The sequence below is a fragment of the Gavialis gangeticus genome, unplaced genomic scaffold, assembly GCF_001723915.1.
Source record: "Gavialis gangeticus isolate Ggan-Ray unplaced genomic scaffold, GavGan_comp1, whole genome shotgun sequence".
NCBI lineage: Eukaryota > Metazoa > Chordata > Crocodylia > Gavialidae > Gavialis > Gavialis gangeticus.
In genome coordinates this window covers 129,218,848-129,233,677 of record NW_017729022.1, presented here as the reverse complement: position 1 = coordinate 129,233,677, position 14,830 = coordinate 129,218,848, and the positions used below count along the sequence as shown (strand labels likewise).

Sequence of the window (14,830 nt, the reverse complement as noted above, 5' to 3'; positions counted from 1 at the left end):
AAACTATTGTTCAGTGAACCGCAGGAATGTTTTGTCAGTTTTGGTGCCTCAGCAACAGAAGGGGGTTCTTTTTTTTTTTAGCATAGGATATTGCATTATAACTGAGTTCCCTTTCCAACAAGCTGTAGGACCTCTGCTTGTGGCAGAATGCCAACTCGGTCTCTCCCCAAAAATTCTGCTATGTGACAATTTGGTTAACATGGTCCCTGCAGAGGGCAGACATCCCCTGGGCTCTTTAGATAACCCTGAGTTGTAACATGTGCTGGATACATTCCTGAGGGAGGGGGGAAACCTGCTCCCTCTGCCTGTATGACTGGCATCACATACCTGGGTGAGGGGCTTACAATCCCTATTGTTCTAAGCAATCTCAACCTTATTGGGAGGGGGCTAGAGACGCTGCCAGTCTACCCAGCAACCAGTGATGCATTTCAAATTGGTTGGCTGGCAGCCAACAGATGATGGCCTCCATTGGACCAGGTAAAGGAGGTCATAAGGTCTATATAAGTTAAGGACTGCCCACGAGGAGGGGCAGTAGCCATGATGAAAACTTAGAGAGAAGCTGGACCATCTGAAACTTGCTCTCTCTCTTGGAATTCATGATCAGTGAACTGCTCACCTCCAGAGGGAATCGCCACTTCCCTCTGGATGATGCTTGTGAGTAATCTACCTGAGGTCTAACTAGATATATAGCTTCCAGTAACTCAGATGCGTGATTAAAGGCTACCCAGCCACCCTGTTTGCTTTATGGGATTTCTCTGATTATTGCTGTGCCCTGTACCCTATTCCAAACCTGCTCCCTGGAGCCAATAAAGTTCTCCTTTGTACCTAGCGTGGGAGACTTGTTGTGAGAGGGGTTAGATTATGCCTTGGGGTCCCCTTGGTTCGGCTGACTAAGGGAGACCACTATTTGTGCTTCAGACTGAGGGAAGCACCCCAAGTTCTTGGAGTCAGTCAAGTACCTTCAAGGACTACTAGGCCTGCATTTCCCAGGGGGCACAGTGCCAGGATCAGGCCAGACCCTGGGTGGTGACGGGGTTACCCCCAGGCTAGCAGGTGTGCTCCAGGAAGTGGGGGGGGGGAGTCGCTCACATGCGAGGTGCCCCCAAAGAGGTACTCGGAGCCTGGAAGGTGGTTGGGCACAGTAAGGTGGGTGGCTCAGGTGCAAGAGCACCCCCTACTGGCCCATCACACTGCTTATAACTCAGAATGAAAGCTTCTTCAGAATCTTGACTTTTGTTTTGTAGATGCTCTCTAAAAGAGGTTTTTTGTTTTTGTTTTTTAATGTTTCTAAAAAGGTCAGTAGGGGCCCGGACTCTCCTAGGGTCATGTATGTTTTTCACAAATGTAACTTCTTTGGATTTATTTGTTGATTCCAGGACTTTCACTTTCTCTCCCATTCTGTCTACTTCCTATTCAGCTCCTGTCATTGTCTATGATGACATTATTTTTTCCCTAGTCATGGTATCCCTATGCAGGTGGGTTTCAGTTGCAAGACCCTCTTATTTACACCAGGTGTCCTTTGTGTTTCCTGGTGAGAAGGCCTCAGGAACCCGGATCCTGGCACAATGTTGATAAGCCAGCTCCCTGCTTCTTATGACAGGTTTTTTTTTCTACTAAACGTCCCATTGAGAAGCAAAATTCTGAGAAGTATAAGAAAGATGAAGCAAAAACATTACATACAGCTGTCTAAATATAGCCCAGTATGCCAACAGTTCAGCAGGAAGCCCACTTCTTCCAGTAAACATTGGACTTCCTTTTATTTTCCTAAGTCTCCAGATCCTATTGGCATGTGCACTAAAAGGAATGGCCCAAGACAACATTTCCCAAAGTGTGGGGTATATCTCCCTGTTGGGGAACCCAGTGCATGTGTAGATCAAGAGGTATAGGGTTTTAAAAACACCCATTAGAATGGCAGAGGAGTGTGATTTAGCTTCATTCTCCTGAGGTAGGGGGCTTTGTTTTCAAATCTGAGCCTTTTACATTCATTTCAGTCCTGGTAGGGCACTGTGTCCCATGTATACTTCTGATACAGAGGTTGTATGCTCTGATATAAGACACAAGGCAGCAGAATTCGGACACTTTTCTGTGCCAAAGCGGTGGTTTTTCCAGCTGTGTAAGTGGCACTTCTGGAACTTACATGGAGTTTCCAATTCCAATACCATGCACTGTGACTATAAGCATCCCCAGAGTGATTGCACGTGTTCAGTAGGCTATGCCTTGGCCAGGTGGGTGTGTGGTTACCTGAATATAAGTCCTAGAGAAGGGAGATAAGGAGCTTTCCCTGTTTTAGCCCTAGTTGGCTAGTGGCTAAAGGAGTAATTGCAGAAGGAGACACCACAGGTTCTAGGCTCCCTTTACCCAGAAGGGGTTTGAACCTGTAGCTCTCTGGCTTCCCAATGCAATCTCTAGATACTAGTTTACAGGCCAAGCACTATCCAGGCCCTTCTCTAACACACCTCTTGAAACTGAGCCATTCTCCCTTGAGTTTTAATAATAGTGGATGAAACAGAGAACAGTCAGGGAAGCTTCTATCACATGAGGAGCAAGCGTCTGTGCTAGAGCTCGGGGCCTGTTCCTTTGCAAGGCAGTTCACCGAGCCATACACCCTCTAGCTTACATGCTTCCTCCTGGCCTCACAAATCTCCTCTTGACTACCTAGAGGCCAGCTTGAAAAGGAAAGATGGAAAAGCAGATTTGAGTGTTCTTGACTTGTAGCCTGGTGTTTAAGACCGCATGCTTGGCAAGTCAAAGAGCTGCAGTTTTAAACCCCATGGGTCCAGGGGGACCCTAGCTGCTGAGCTAGTGGGACTGAAACAGGGCAGGGCCATCATTCTCCCCAGTCATGGCTTTTTTTCCAGGAAGGATTTTGTGACTTACACATACCTGGCATACATGTGTACGTAGCCATGTATGTACCTGCCCAGAGTGCAGCCTTCTGCTGGCTCCAAGTAGTGAGAGTTCAAGATCCATCTTTTGGTTTTTGATCCAATCCCACCCCTTTGCAATGCGTTTCCCTTTCTTGGCCATCAGAATTGATCCTTCCAGCCAAGGTCCCTTTTGTCTTTGAAAACTTTCTGCTTTCCATGAACCTCCCTTCCTTGAAATCCGTGGTCTCAGTTTGCATTCATGCACTTCTCATCTTTAGACTCACATCCTAGCAAACTCATAAGCGGCCCTCTGCTGGAAATAATTGCCCACCCCTGCTAAGGTCTTAGTATTCTGTTTACTACTTTGTAACTTGCATTCTGAATTGTTATAAGGAAGATGCAGAAATTGCAAAGTCAGTGGTTGATTCTGTTTCTGCACCAGAAGCATGCCGATTCCCAATGATCTGAATATAGACAGTGCGCTCTTGCATTACTGAGCACTTAGGTTTGGCCATTTGCATCTCACAGGGTGAATCAGGTGACATTAGGAGTGTAACTGAAGCATGTGCTAGACAAAAACAGATTTAAAGACTAACAATAATGGAGGCAAAAGTGGGAGTTCACGTGGGAATCCAGTTCTCTGTCCTGCTTCTTGATTGGATGCTGCTGCTGTCTGGCCAAATACAGGGAGCTGTGATCCAGTCATTTCAAACTGAGTGATGATTAACAAGCTGGACTGAGAATGCATCAGGAACCTTGTGAGGTCACACAACAGAGCAGGAGTCTTTTCTTGAGCCTTAAACATACTTCAGCAAGAGGATTTTCTTTTCCTACACGCTTTTTTGTTAGATAAAATTGCAAAAGGCTTATTTAGAGAAGCCAGAAGTGGTTTGGAAGCATTTAGTAGCTCAAGAAGGAGCATGAAACCTTATCTGCTGCTTACTTGAACATTCAATGATTTTAGCAGTTAGAGGACTGTAATTGGAATCCATTTCTGATGCTTTCTTTTCAGCTTCATCTTCAGTTTGTTGGCTTCAGCTGTTTGCTAAAATAAGTGTAGCTCTCTTCCAGAACTTAAGCTTGTCATTAAGTTGTGAGTTAAAATATTGCTGTGCCTGTTGGTATTGACTAGGCAGATCTGGACTACGCCAGTCAGAATGGTCAGGTATGACCCCAGAACTCCAATATGCATGCATTTTCTTGTAAGGCTGGCTTAGTTTTCTCTTTCAGGGGAAAGGAGCAGTTCTTGCTGCCACTGCCTCTGCCCCTGGTAGTAGAAACCAGGATGAATAATATGTCTCTTGGGGAAAAATATATTGCCAAAAATTGCTATTTTTAGTTTACCTGCGTTACTTATGCAGCTGTTTTTAAATTTCCATTCTCTGGTATGTTACCATTTATTTATCAGTGAAGGGAGGTTGGTTATAACTGCTGATAGATTGAAGCTTTGGCCTGGTTGCATTTTAAATAGACATCTCCCTAGTGACGAGGTATTAATGTCACATTAACAATTAGTATTTGGAATGGCGAGCTGAGCAAACCAAGACATGTTTCAAGTCAGCCTTTTAAAAAAAGAAAGAGGGAACAAAAGACACATGTACTGTGACAGCATGGCACAGAATGTACTCCATCATCAGGACTTCACATTCCTCATGTTGACAAACTTAACTTAGGGGCCTGCTGACTGTTCATGCAACTGGACTGTTCTTAAAACTGGTTTGATCACCTTTGATAATGCCTTATAGGGACAACATTCATTCTTACGTCTGCTTTGGTGGTTCCCCTTTCTTCCCTGCATAAAGGATGTGGGGGGAGGGGCATGGGAGCTTGGCAGTGGTAAGCAGGGAGCTCCCACAGATATCGCCAGTGCTGTCGGCAGCGGGGGAGTGGCAAGTGCTGACCAGGGGTACTGACGCTGCTGGCAGTGTTGGCAGTGGGGTGGGGGTGGGGTTGGCGAGCAGTGTAGGAGGTGCATTGCTGTGCTTGGGGTGCATGTGCACCCACTATGTGTTGCCAATGCCTCCCTGGCCCACAGAAAAAAATACTGAGCAAGTAATGTGTGGCTGGCAACACTATACTTTGTTTTCCCTGCCCACCTCAGTTTTAACTTCTTCAATTCCTGTGGCTGCAAGCAATCTTGGAGGGTCTCAGGAGGAAACATGTTACCTGTGAGCCATTTGGGGACCACTGAACGCTTGACCTATTGTCCAGTACTTGTCATCTCCATCAGGCAACTTCAGAGCAAAATCTAGGTCTGCTTTGAAATCATTGGCATGGTTGATTTAAGTAGGATTTGGGCCCTAGAACTCACTGAAAAACCCAGTTTCTACTTCCTCCCATGTTTTGTCCTTAGCACTAATCCATTCTGTCAGCCTTGGTGACTGGGTGGCTGATGGTACAGTGTAATGCCTTTAATTTGAGCAGAGAGGAAAGTAGAAATTCCATCACTGAAGGAGACCCGCCAGAGACAGAACTTTAAAATGGGTAATATGTTGTTATTGCAGACCAGTTAATATAACTTATGTAACTTATAGACTAAACAAGAGAGAGGCCTAAAATGTACATCCCTCTCGGCCTCTCACAACTTCAAGAGGACAGAAAATTGCTGAGCATCTGCTCTTATGTTGCACTGTGTGGTGGGGTTGGCTCATAGGGTCTACTTAGTGCTTCTGGTCCCCTACCTTGCTAGTTTCTCGTCCTCTTCTCATTTTTCCCACATATTCCCTAACTCTCTTCCTCTTCCCTACTGTATCATTTTCTAGAGAATATTTATGGCTTCTGGGGGGTAAGGGTTGAAATTGCAGAATAACTGAATAACAGAGGGACTTAATGCTGAATCTTGTATATCCTAGTGAGTGCCATAACACCAGGCTGTTGGCTATTCTGAGGGGGAAAGACACTTGGTTACTGAGGATCTTTGGTTTCCATCCAATGAGAAATGCAAACTTTTTAAAAATTTACAAAAGTGTCACAGGGTAGGAAGGTCATTTCCAGCTCGGTTTTAGTTGCAACAGCTGGAGGTACATTTAAAATTCCCCTGGAAACATTTTGAGTGATTAAGCTGGAAAAGAGATCCTCCAGCTCAGGATCTGATTCTTTCCAGTCAGTGTGTTTAGTGCTGTTCTTTGTTAGCCCTGCTAGGAATACATTTTGTAGGTCAGCACTGAAAAATGGCTAATATGAGATTAATAGCATCTTGCATCTCCAAAGAATTGTTCCTGGCTTGCACATGCAGAAAGGTCCAAAACAGTGGTTTAGTTCAGGGTATAGAGCACAGTTTGCTGCTGTATCTGTTTTAAGACTAGCTGTAGGTAGAGAGCAAGTTTGTGGTTATTACTGGGGACATAGCTGGTAGTTCTAGTGCCCCAGGCTGTTGACTGACTAATTATTAATAAATACAGAAGAGTGTGCTTGCGTGCGCGCTAGATAACATTTGGTAATGAAACATTTTTTGGAGAGAAATTGCTTAACTTTTCCTTGAATGAAGATCTTTGATTGTCTTAGTTTTTTTTTTTTTCTGAAAAATACTCTGGAGAAAATCATTTGCAAGAACCAATAGAGTTTTACAGGGAAGTTATTTACTTCAGAGCTGTTCAGAACTTGGCTCAGACCTATCAGAATGGTAGCATCTCAGAGAAAGCTGTGTTATCTCGTTTATTTATAGAGGTTTCCTTCCTGTAGCAAAGCACAAGAATCCTCTTGGTTGGCAGAATATCATTTTTGTCCCTTGTAACAGCTTGTTATTTTCTCTTCTATTTCTTCAGGTGTGATTCTGTTGTAGAATAGTAATGCTTTTCTCAGTGGATCTGTTTCTTGCATATCTTTGATGATAAAGATAAGGCTTTACTGCTTTCTTTACTCTCCTTCAACTGCAGAGACGACACAGCTGTGAGAGGGTGAGGAGTTGTTTGGTCTTCTGATGAACAAATGGGAACTGGTTTAAGTACTGCGCGCCTATCTATATCTATATATATTCTCATTGAAACTATTGAGGTCAGAAATTCCCTCAGAGGAGGCATATACAAGTTTTTGGGTCTTGAACTTTAAATGTGCTGTTATAGGAAAGGAAGGAGGCTGGAGGAAAAAAAAGCTACCCAAAGCTCTTATTTGACTGTGTGCCAGGTAGAGAGAAACTGAAAATCAAGGGAGAAGAACTTACAGGATATGAGCTGTTTTACTAACCTAGGGCTAATTAACTTTTTTTAAAAGGATAGCCATGGTAGCTGCTATCTTACGTAAAATTACATAGTGGCTGCCATGAAGAGCATACTGTGGCCTATACAGTATCAAGTGCAACACTGGAGCTTACCAACTAATTGACTATGCCTTAATTGAATAGTCCGGCTGCATCTGCTGTCTGTCCTTCTCTGACCCTATCCTCTGTGTTCTATCATTGAGACTGTAAACACTCTGGGGTAAGGGACAGCCATACTGCAAGGTGCTTTAGCACTTGTGCAGACTGCTTAAAAAAAACAAGGCTGAATCACTCAGTTGATACAAGTTAAATGATGGCACTGCAGATTGATAGATAAGAAAATCTTCAAAATGTTCCATTGTATATAGTAGGAATCTGTGTAATCTTATTTTAGGGCCAGAATTTGACCTAAACTCCACTGACTTCAATGCATTTATTACCTCAGAGAAGTCGCTCCGGATTTCTAATAGCATAACTGTTAGAATCTATTTCTTAATGATTTCACTGGGACATGCAGTCAGACATGTTTCAGAAATAAAAAGATGAGGTGTTCAAGGGTGTGCAACCTATGTGCATCCTGTCACAAGCACAGCACTCTGTAAAGTCAGCAGAAAATTATAAAGAATGTATTTTGAAGATGTAGGCATCTTCTCTTCTTCTTTTTGGGCAGCATCTGACTTTCCTGTCTTCTTGTATCATCTGGGTTACCCTGTGGCTGCATTTATACATCTGGGGATATTTATAAAAATACATTAAAACTTTAAAATACATTAAAGCTTTAAAAATGGCCTGAATAAAATTGGGCTGTGGACATGCATAAGAGTTGAATTGTCCCCAAAAGTTATTGATTGGGAACCACTTCACAACTGTGTGAAGTGCTGTGGTTCTGACACTGGGGGTGGGAGGGAAACCCAGCCCAGTATGGCTTTTGGTGGGTGAGTGGAAGGGTGGGGGAGTGTTTGCAACCACATTTTGGGGCCCTAGGGAGTAGGTGACCTTTGACTGAGGGGTGTTGTCACTTTTCTGCTTTCCTTTCTCTCTAAAACGTGAGTTAAATACACATGAGTAGCCTGTAAATGACTGAAGTTTGCAGTTTGTGTGACCCACACTTTTGTGTTCTCAGGGCCTGGGGGAACATGATGATGAGCTGTGGTTGAATAGGGAGTGAGTATGCAGCTGATTGTTAGATAGCTTTTCTAAAGCATGCAGTGCAAGGGTGCTCATACATAAAAAGTGCAAATGAAAGGGGAAAAAAAGGGGGAAGTAGAGTTATGGCTGCATAGAGTGGCCAGTTTCAGCAGTGTGGTTTGGGGGTGAGAAGAAGCAATTCTGTGTGGGATGCCTGAAGGACCATCTAGACCTGTGTCACAGGACGTTTGGGTGGCCACACAAGATTGAACTGGTTTAAAATAGTATTGGATTTCTATATATGCTTTTGAACCATTGCAGGCAGATTTAAACCAATTTCACAGGTTTATATGTCTGATTGCTTTGGGTTTAAATGGTATTTAAATTATTCTAAGTGTTGTGTCCATACCCTTAGGTATGTAATTCTGTGTACCTAAATAAGTGGCCTGATTTTTGGAAGTACTGAGCACAGACATCAGAGTGAAACTTGCTTTATAAAGCTCATGCTCTGTTGAAATCTCTTATAGTTTTTTTTTTTTTTTTCTCTTACAGGCGTTATGGATTATGGTTCCGATTACGGAAGTTAATAATCTGGTTGGTGGGAGTGTACATAGCCATTCCATTCCTAGTAAAACTTTGTCCTGTTATTCAGGCAAAGCTGGTCTTCTTAAATTTTGGTAAGTGATCATGTGTTTGTGTGTTAGAGAAGCTTGTGGAACATTTTCAGGAGTGTTGCTTTTATTTTAAAAAAATCTTAGCAAAATGGCACTGTGCTTATCTTCCTACATAACATATGTTCATGTACAAGAATTGCATCCCTTTGTGCTCAACTGTATATTTGTCCTGTGCCAAAACAAGTTAGAAAAACTCCAAAATCAGGGTATGTTTGTTTCTTTTTCATATCGGACAGCTGTGTTTGGCATTCATCAAAATTTTCTGATGAGAACCTCCAGAGATAATTGTAAAATACATCTCTGCTTTAAAAGACCTCTCAATTCATTTATCATCCGTGTCCACTTATGGTTTATGAAGGCTAGAAATGTTCATAGGTTTATACATTTTGTGAGTTGTTAGATCTGTAACCTCTAAGCTTATGGCCCTAGTAACAATTGAAAATGTTTTGGATTTGGATAGAATGGTCAAATTCCAATTCGTTTCTTAATTTGAAATGATAAGAAAAGAGAATGTATTTTATTGAAAGGATTATTAAAAATGTATGTGGAATGCATGCAGGTTATTCAGGTCCCATGTCAGCTAAAACATTTGAAGTTGTGTATAATAAATGTGTATCATCTTCCAGACTTTGGTTCTTCACAGACAAACATTTTTAGGAGAGTATACTGGATGTAGCAGATGCAACTTCTCAGGGGCTGACTCACTCCCTTTCTCCAAGTGTTTTGGGTACTCCTACATAGGAAGACAGTGGCTAACTCCAGATGTTTCAAAGGAAGACATAGAATATCTCCCTGAAGGGGAAATTTCTTCCCTTTAAATCAGTGGTTCTCAATTTTTGTGGACTCAAGGCACCCCTCATTGGATTTGAGGCACCCTTCCATACCTTTTGTGAATTGCGTGGCACTCAATTTCAAGAACTAATTGATAGATTACAGTGCTTGCTTTCTTGAAGAGGGCCTTGCAGTGGGGTCATGCAAGCAGGGACAAGTCTTGGCCTACTCTTATCTGCTTAGTTTAGTTGCTTATCACCTAAAACTTCACTTATGTCCTTGCACCTCATGGCACCCTTCAAAAGATCTGGGGCCCTGGCATCTTGGTTCAGAATCACTGGTCTAGGTGCTCATATGATCCCCATTACTGCAATATGTAATAACTTCACTGACATTAATGTTTACATCCCTATAACACAGATTGGAACCTGAGGCACTGCCAGATTAAGTAATTTACCCAGAGCATCTCTCAGGATTTGTCTACATGTGCAATTAATATACATGAATAAACTCCAGAGCATACTGCTCCAGAGTTTATTCACGTGCAGCACGTTGAGCCCAGTCAGAGCAGCCCAGGTGGGCAGGAGACCCAGGAAGTTAGCCTGCCAGCCCAGAGCTGCACTGACTGGGCTCTATATGCTGAGGAGGAACTGACTTGGGGATGAGGGGGCTTCAGTGTGGGGCTAGCCTGCGGGCATCCTCCGTGCTTAAGCACCCTCATGCCCCAGCAAGCAGCTCCATAGCATGTGAAGCCCCTGGACTGGCTGCTCCGATGGGGCCTATGGGCAGCAGAGGGGCTAAATGAGACATGAGGATGCTTCAGCGTGGGGGTTGCCTACCAGCTAGCCCTGCACTGAATCATCTTGTGTTCTAGCCAGTCCTGTCACTATCTATACATATGCTGCAGCACATGAAACAATCCCTCTGCACAATAGTACTCGTGGTTAGCTGGGATACCCTCTTGTGGTGTTTAGTAGTCTACTGCGACCTAATAGGGTTGCATGTGTAGATGGTACATTTTACTGCAGAACTAATTTAGTCATCTCCGCAGTAAGTGTCTCGTGTAGATGTGCCCTTGGAGTTTTAACATAGAGCTGGAGATTGTATGCTGATTTTAGTCCGCCTTGTTCAAATCCTGAAAATCCATTAGTGCATCTGCTTTTGTAATACCCCATCATCTTACCCTCCAGTCATATAAAAACGAGGAAGCAGGAGACCCATCCACTGTTTGTGTTAAGTTTTTTCAGGGACTTGAGCAGGATGAAATAGAATTGCACTCAGATGCCTGAGTCCACTTAACTCATTTAATATGGAGAACAGAATCTGGCCCTGGTGTTAATAAAAAGCATGCTAAGTATGGTGTCAGATTTATCTGGTTAACATAAAAAGCTATGGAAGTCAACAGCTCATGTTTGCAGAATGTGCATTTAATGGCATTTGTTGGCCAGGTGAGGTGAGGGCTAATGCTCAACTCGGTAACATTTCTCTGTTTCTTAGTAACACAATCCCTTTAGAAAGGAACATCTGATTAAATTCTGGAATTTCCAGAAATCAGGTCCACTGATGTTGGCAAAAAGTGCTGCCTGCAGATGGACTGGTGTGGCAAGCAGTTGAATCCCTGTTAACCACCCCTCTGGCTTCATATGCATACCAAGAGCAGCAGCTTAAATTACTGTCTGTAGGGTAGACTCCGTCTCCAAAAGAAATAAGAAAGGTTTACAGGGAAGGTTTGAGTTTATAGGGAGCATGGGAAAGAAGCACTTATGGAGGGGAGGAGAAGAGCAGTGTCTGGGTTTTGGGTGAGTGGTGATGGAAAAGGCGTAGATGTCGTGGGGGAAATGGAGGTGGAAGAAGGCAGGGAACAGATAAATGGGTAGGGAGCATAGCAGAGGCTGGGACTTGGAAGGCTGGAGGGACTTGGTGGGGTAGGGAGTGTTGTGAGGAAAATTTAAATCTGGTCATGTCAAGTTGACTGAACTCCCAGAAGTCTTTTCAAGATGATTCAGTTAATGACTGTCAATGATTGGCCTAAAGTTAACCCCAGTAAAATGCCAGGGAACATCAAGAACAATAGAACCATAAATAAAACCATAACATGGTGACCGCTGGGACTAATTAGTGTGCAAATAGGAAAATATTCCAGATGTGTAAGGCTGAGTTGTTGTAAATTTTGGATCTATAAGCCAAATATCATATAACAAGCTTGGCTAGTACTGGTGATGTCACTAAATGGTTAAATAGCAATGAGCAAGTGAGATATTCATTTGTTGTTTGCGATTCATGGATTTGCAAGGGAAAAGATCAAGCCCTTGGAATCGGAGCAGTGCAAACCAGGAAGCTCACTCAGTGCGGCTGACTGAGGGGAGTGACTCCTGACTAACAGCTGTAGACAGACTGTGACACAGTGAGATTCACGCTAACGTGTTCAGTTTTTGTAACTGCCTGCTTATATACTGGCAGACCCAGTAAAGTGAGCTAATTGTTTTGTATTTGGTGAATATTTTTGTAGTCAATAAATCTTCTGACTGGTATCAGATGAGTACTGTGGGTTAATTGCATAGTTCTCCTTGCCCACAGAGAAGTAGGGCTCGAGTTTCAGCCCAACAAGGAGCAATGAGGACAAGGGGAGCAGTGACCCCAAAGCAGTGGCAACAAGTAGGGGGTACACCCCCTGTCAGGCCGCGCTCCCTGTTTAGCTGGCAGGCAGGGGAGCAGGTGGGAGCACCAGTGCTTCCCCTGCCAGCATCGGAAGTGGCCGCGGGACTTCCAGAAGTGGCGCAGCTGCTTTTCAGTGAGTGATCAGCCGCTGGGGTACCCCCTCCCCCGCCAGTCACCGACTGGTGTCATGTGCCCCCTCCCGACTCGAGAGGCACTAGTCACCCATGCCCCAAAGGGATGAACTGGTCAGGTATGCAGAAGTCTGGGGCTAGAGTGTGGGTAGCAAAGAAGGCAAGCCTTGGGGTGGGGAATGGAAATGGAAAGGATGTTTGAGGTTCAGGAGCTAGAGTTGTAAGGTAACAGAGTTCTGGAGTGGGCATAGCAGACACACCAGTAGGATTGGGGAATGTGGGGAATGACATGGAGTCCCTGCATAAGGAAGAAATGGCAAGGGGCTCCATCCATTGTTACCACTTTACAAATACTGAACAGTGCTTTCTTGAACCACATTTCCATTTTGTTTCCTGACCAATTGCTTGGAAACTTTGTATTTGAGAGAAGGTGGCAACATTTGGACACTTAGTGCAGAACAACCTTTCCTGCTATAAAAGAAACCTCAGCTAAGCCCTTTATGGGAATATGGATGTCTGCCATGATACAAGATCACTTGCCTTTCTGCTGGAGTGAATATGGGCAGCAGCACAATGTTTTATTTTGGGTAGCTGTCACTTCAAATTGCCAAATATTTGAGAGGAATAAAGTCACACCTTCAAGGTCATGAAGGTAGGCTTGCCTGTAGATCCCACTGATTTTCCTAATGCACAACAGAAGTCAGGTTACTGGAGGAGTTGTGCAGTCTTCTGGAACAAACATGCTGTCACGTGGTAATAGAAGTGCTTCAGCCCCTTCATAAATGAATAGCATTTCCAAGTTTTCAGGGACTCGTAGACCCAGAGAAGTTGTTACCATATTTTTCTTGTATATAACCTGCACCTTTTCCCCAAAAAGCAGTTGGGGAAGATTGGGTTGTACACTATATGTGAAGAAAATAGCTCCCCATGGGTCCAGAAATTTGTTTGGGGCGGGGAGCAGGAGAGAGAGAGGAGCAGTGGCAGCATTAATGGTTACAGCTCTGGGAGATGCAGCAATTAATCCTGCCATCACTTCCTCCCTCCCCACACTCCATTGTCAAAATTCTGGATGCCTGCAGAGCCACCTTCCCCAAACATGTGCCAGATCAGGCTGGCATGCAGGATTGGCTAATGGCCAGACCTAACACTCCAGGTCAAACCTGGTGCACAAGGTCTGACCTCATTTGCTGGCTCTGGAGCCACATGCTGGGTTGGACCCAGTGTTGCCAAGTCTGGAACCTCATGCTGGCTCCTAGACAATGTGGTGGGTCACACCTGGCACACACCTCTGGAGCCAGCACCACCATTGTGGGATTGGACTGGGCTATATGGTTGTCCCCTATGCTAGCACAGTAGCATTGGGCCCTACCTCATGGCTCTGGCCCCAGCACCAGCATGGTCAGATTGGGCCCTGTCATGCAACTGTGGCCCTGTGGTGGCTGGATTGGGCCCTACCACAGGGGGCTGGGACTGGGGCCAGTGGACAACCCCCAACTCTGGCACATGTCTCCCAAACTCCAAGATGACAGCCCCAGCATGCAGCTCCATTGTGTGACCCCTTAGTCTTGGAGACTCCAAAACTCAGGTATTTACCTGTACTCTTAAAGTAAGATCTTTTACCTTCTTGGGACCATCCCAAAATAGGGTGTGTATTATATTTAGGGGCGTGTTCTTGTAAGAGACTACAGTGTGTTGTTCCAAAGGTGCAACTACTGAGTTGTGGCATTTGACATACCTCCTTTGAAGCAGGAGGTGAGGAGATTTCTTCATAGCCTAAATTTTGTATTTACCATATTTTTTCACATTTAATCTGCCCCTGAGTATATCACATGCCCTGTTTTTTAAAAGGTGTCATGAAGAATAAAGTATCTCATCTTGGTTAAGTATCTAAGTAACAGCAGCCAGGGAGCTGAGCTTGCTGCCAGCCTTGTGCACAGGGTGGGGCCTACATACTCATCCAGCGCACTGGATCTAGGGCTGCACACCAGGTCCAGCCCTGCACAGGAGGCCTAATATGGCACATTGGGTCTAGGATGGTGCAATAGGCCCACTGCAGCATAGCAGGTCTGGGGCTGAATGCCAGGTATGACCCCACATAGTAAGTCTGGGGCTTTGCAGTGGGCACAGTGGATCTGGGGCCGTGAAATGGGTGTGATCCAGCATGGCGTATCTGACCCCATGCGGCAGGTTGAGTCCAAGAGTTTGCGCAGTCTCAGACTCGGCACACCAGGTCTGACCTGGCACATGGGCTCTAGAGCCTGTGCAGAGGGTCAGACCTAGAACACTAGGTCTGGGGCTGTGTTCTGGGTTGGACTCCATGCACGGGCTCCAGCAGCAGGCCAACCACATGCACTGTCCTGATCCAGGGCACAGATGGTTAATGCTGCCACAGCATGCCCCCCCCCC

General features: G+C 44.6%; 1 protein-coding gene across 1 annotated transcript in view; it reads left to right on the top strand.

Annotated features, from left to right (window-relative positions):
- Positions 1–14,830, top strand: part of ABHD12 (abhydrolase domain containing 12) — a 111,031-nt gene that overhangs the window by 41,218 nt on the left and 54,983 nt on the right. The window contains exon 2 of the mRNA XM_019516165.1: positions 8,743–8,867. Coding sequence (XP_019371710.1) covers positions 8,743–8,867 — 125 coding nt within the window. The remainder of the gene's footprint in view (positions 1–8,742; positions 8,868–14,830) is intronic.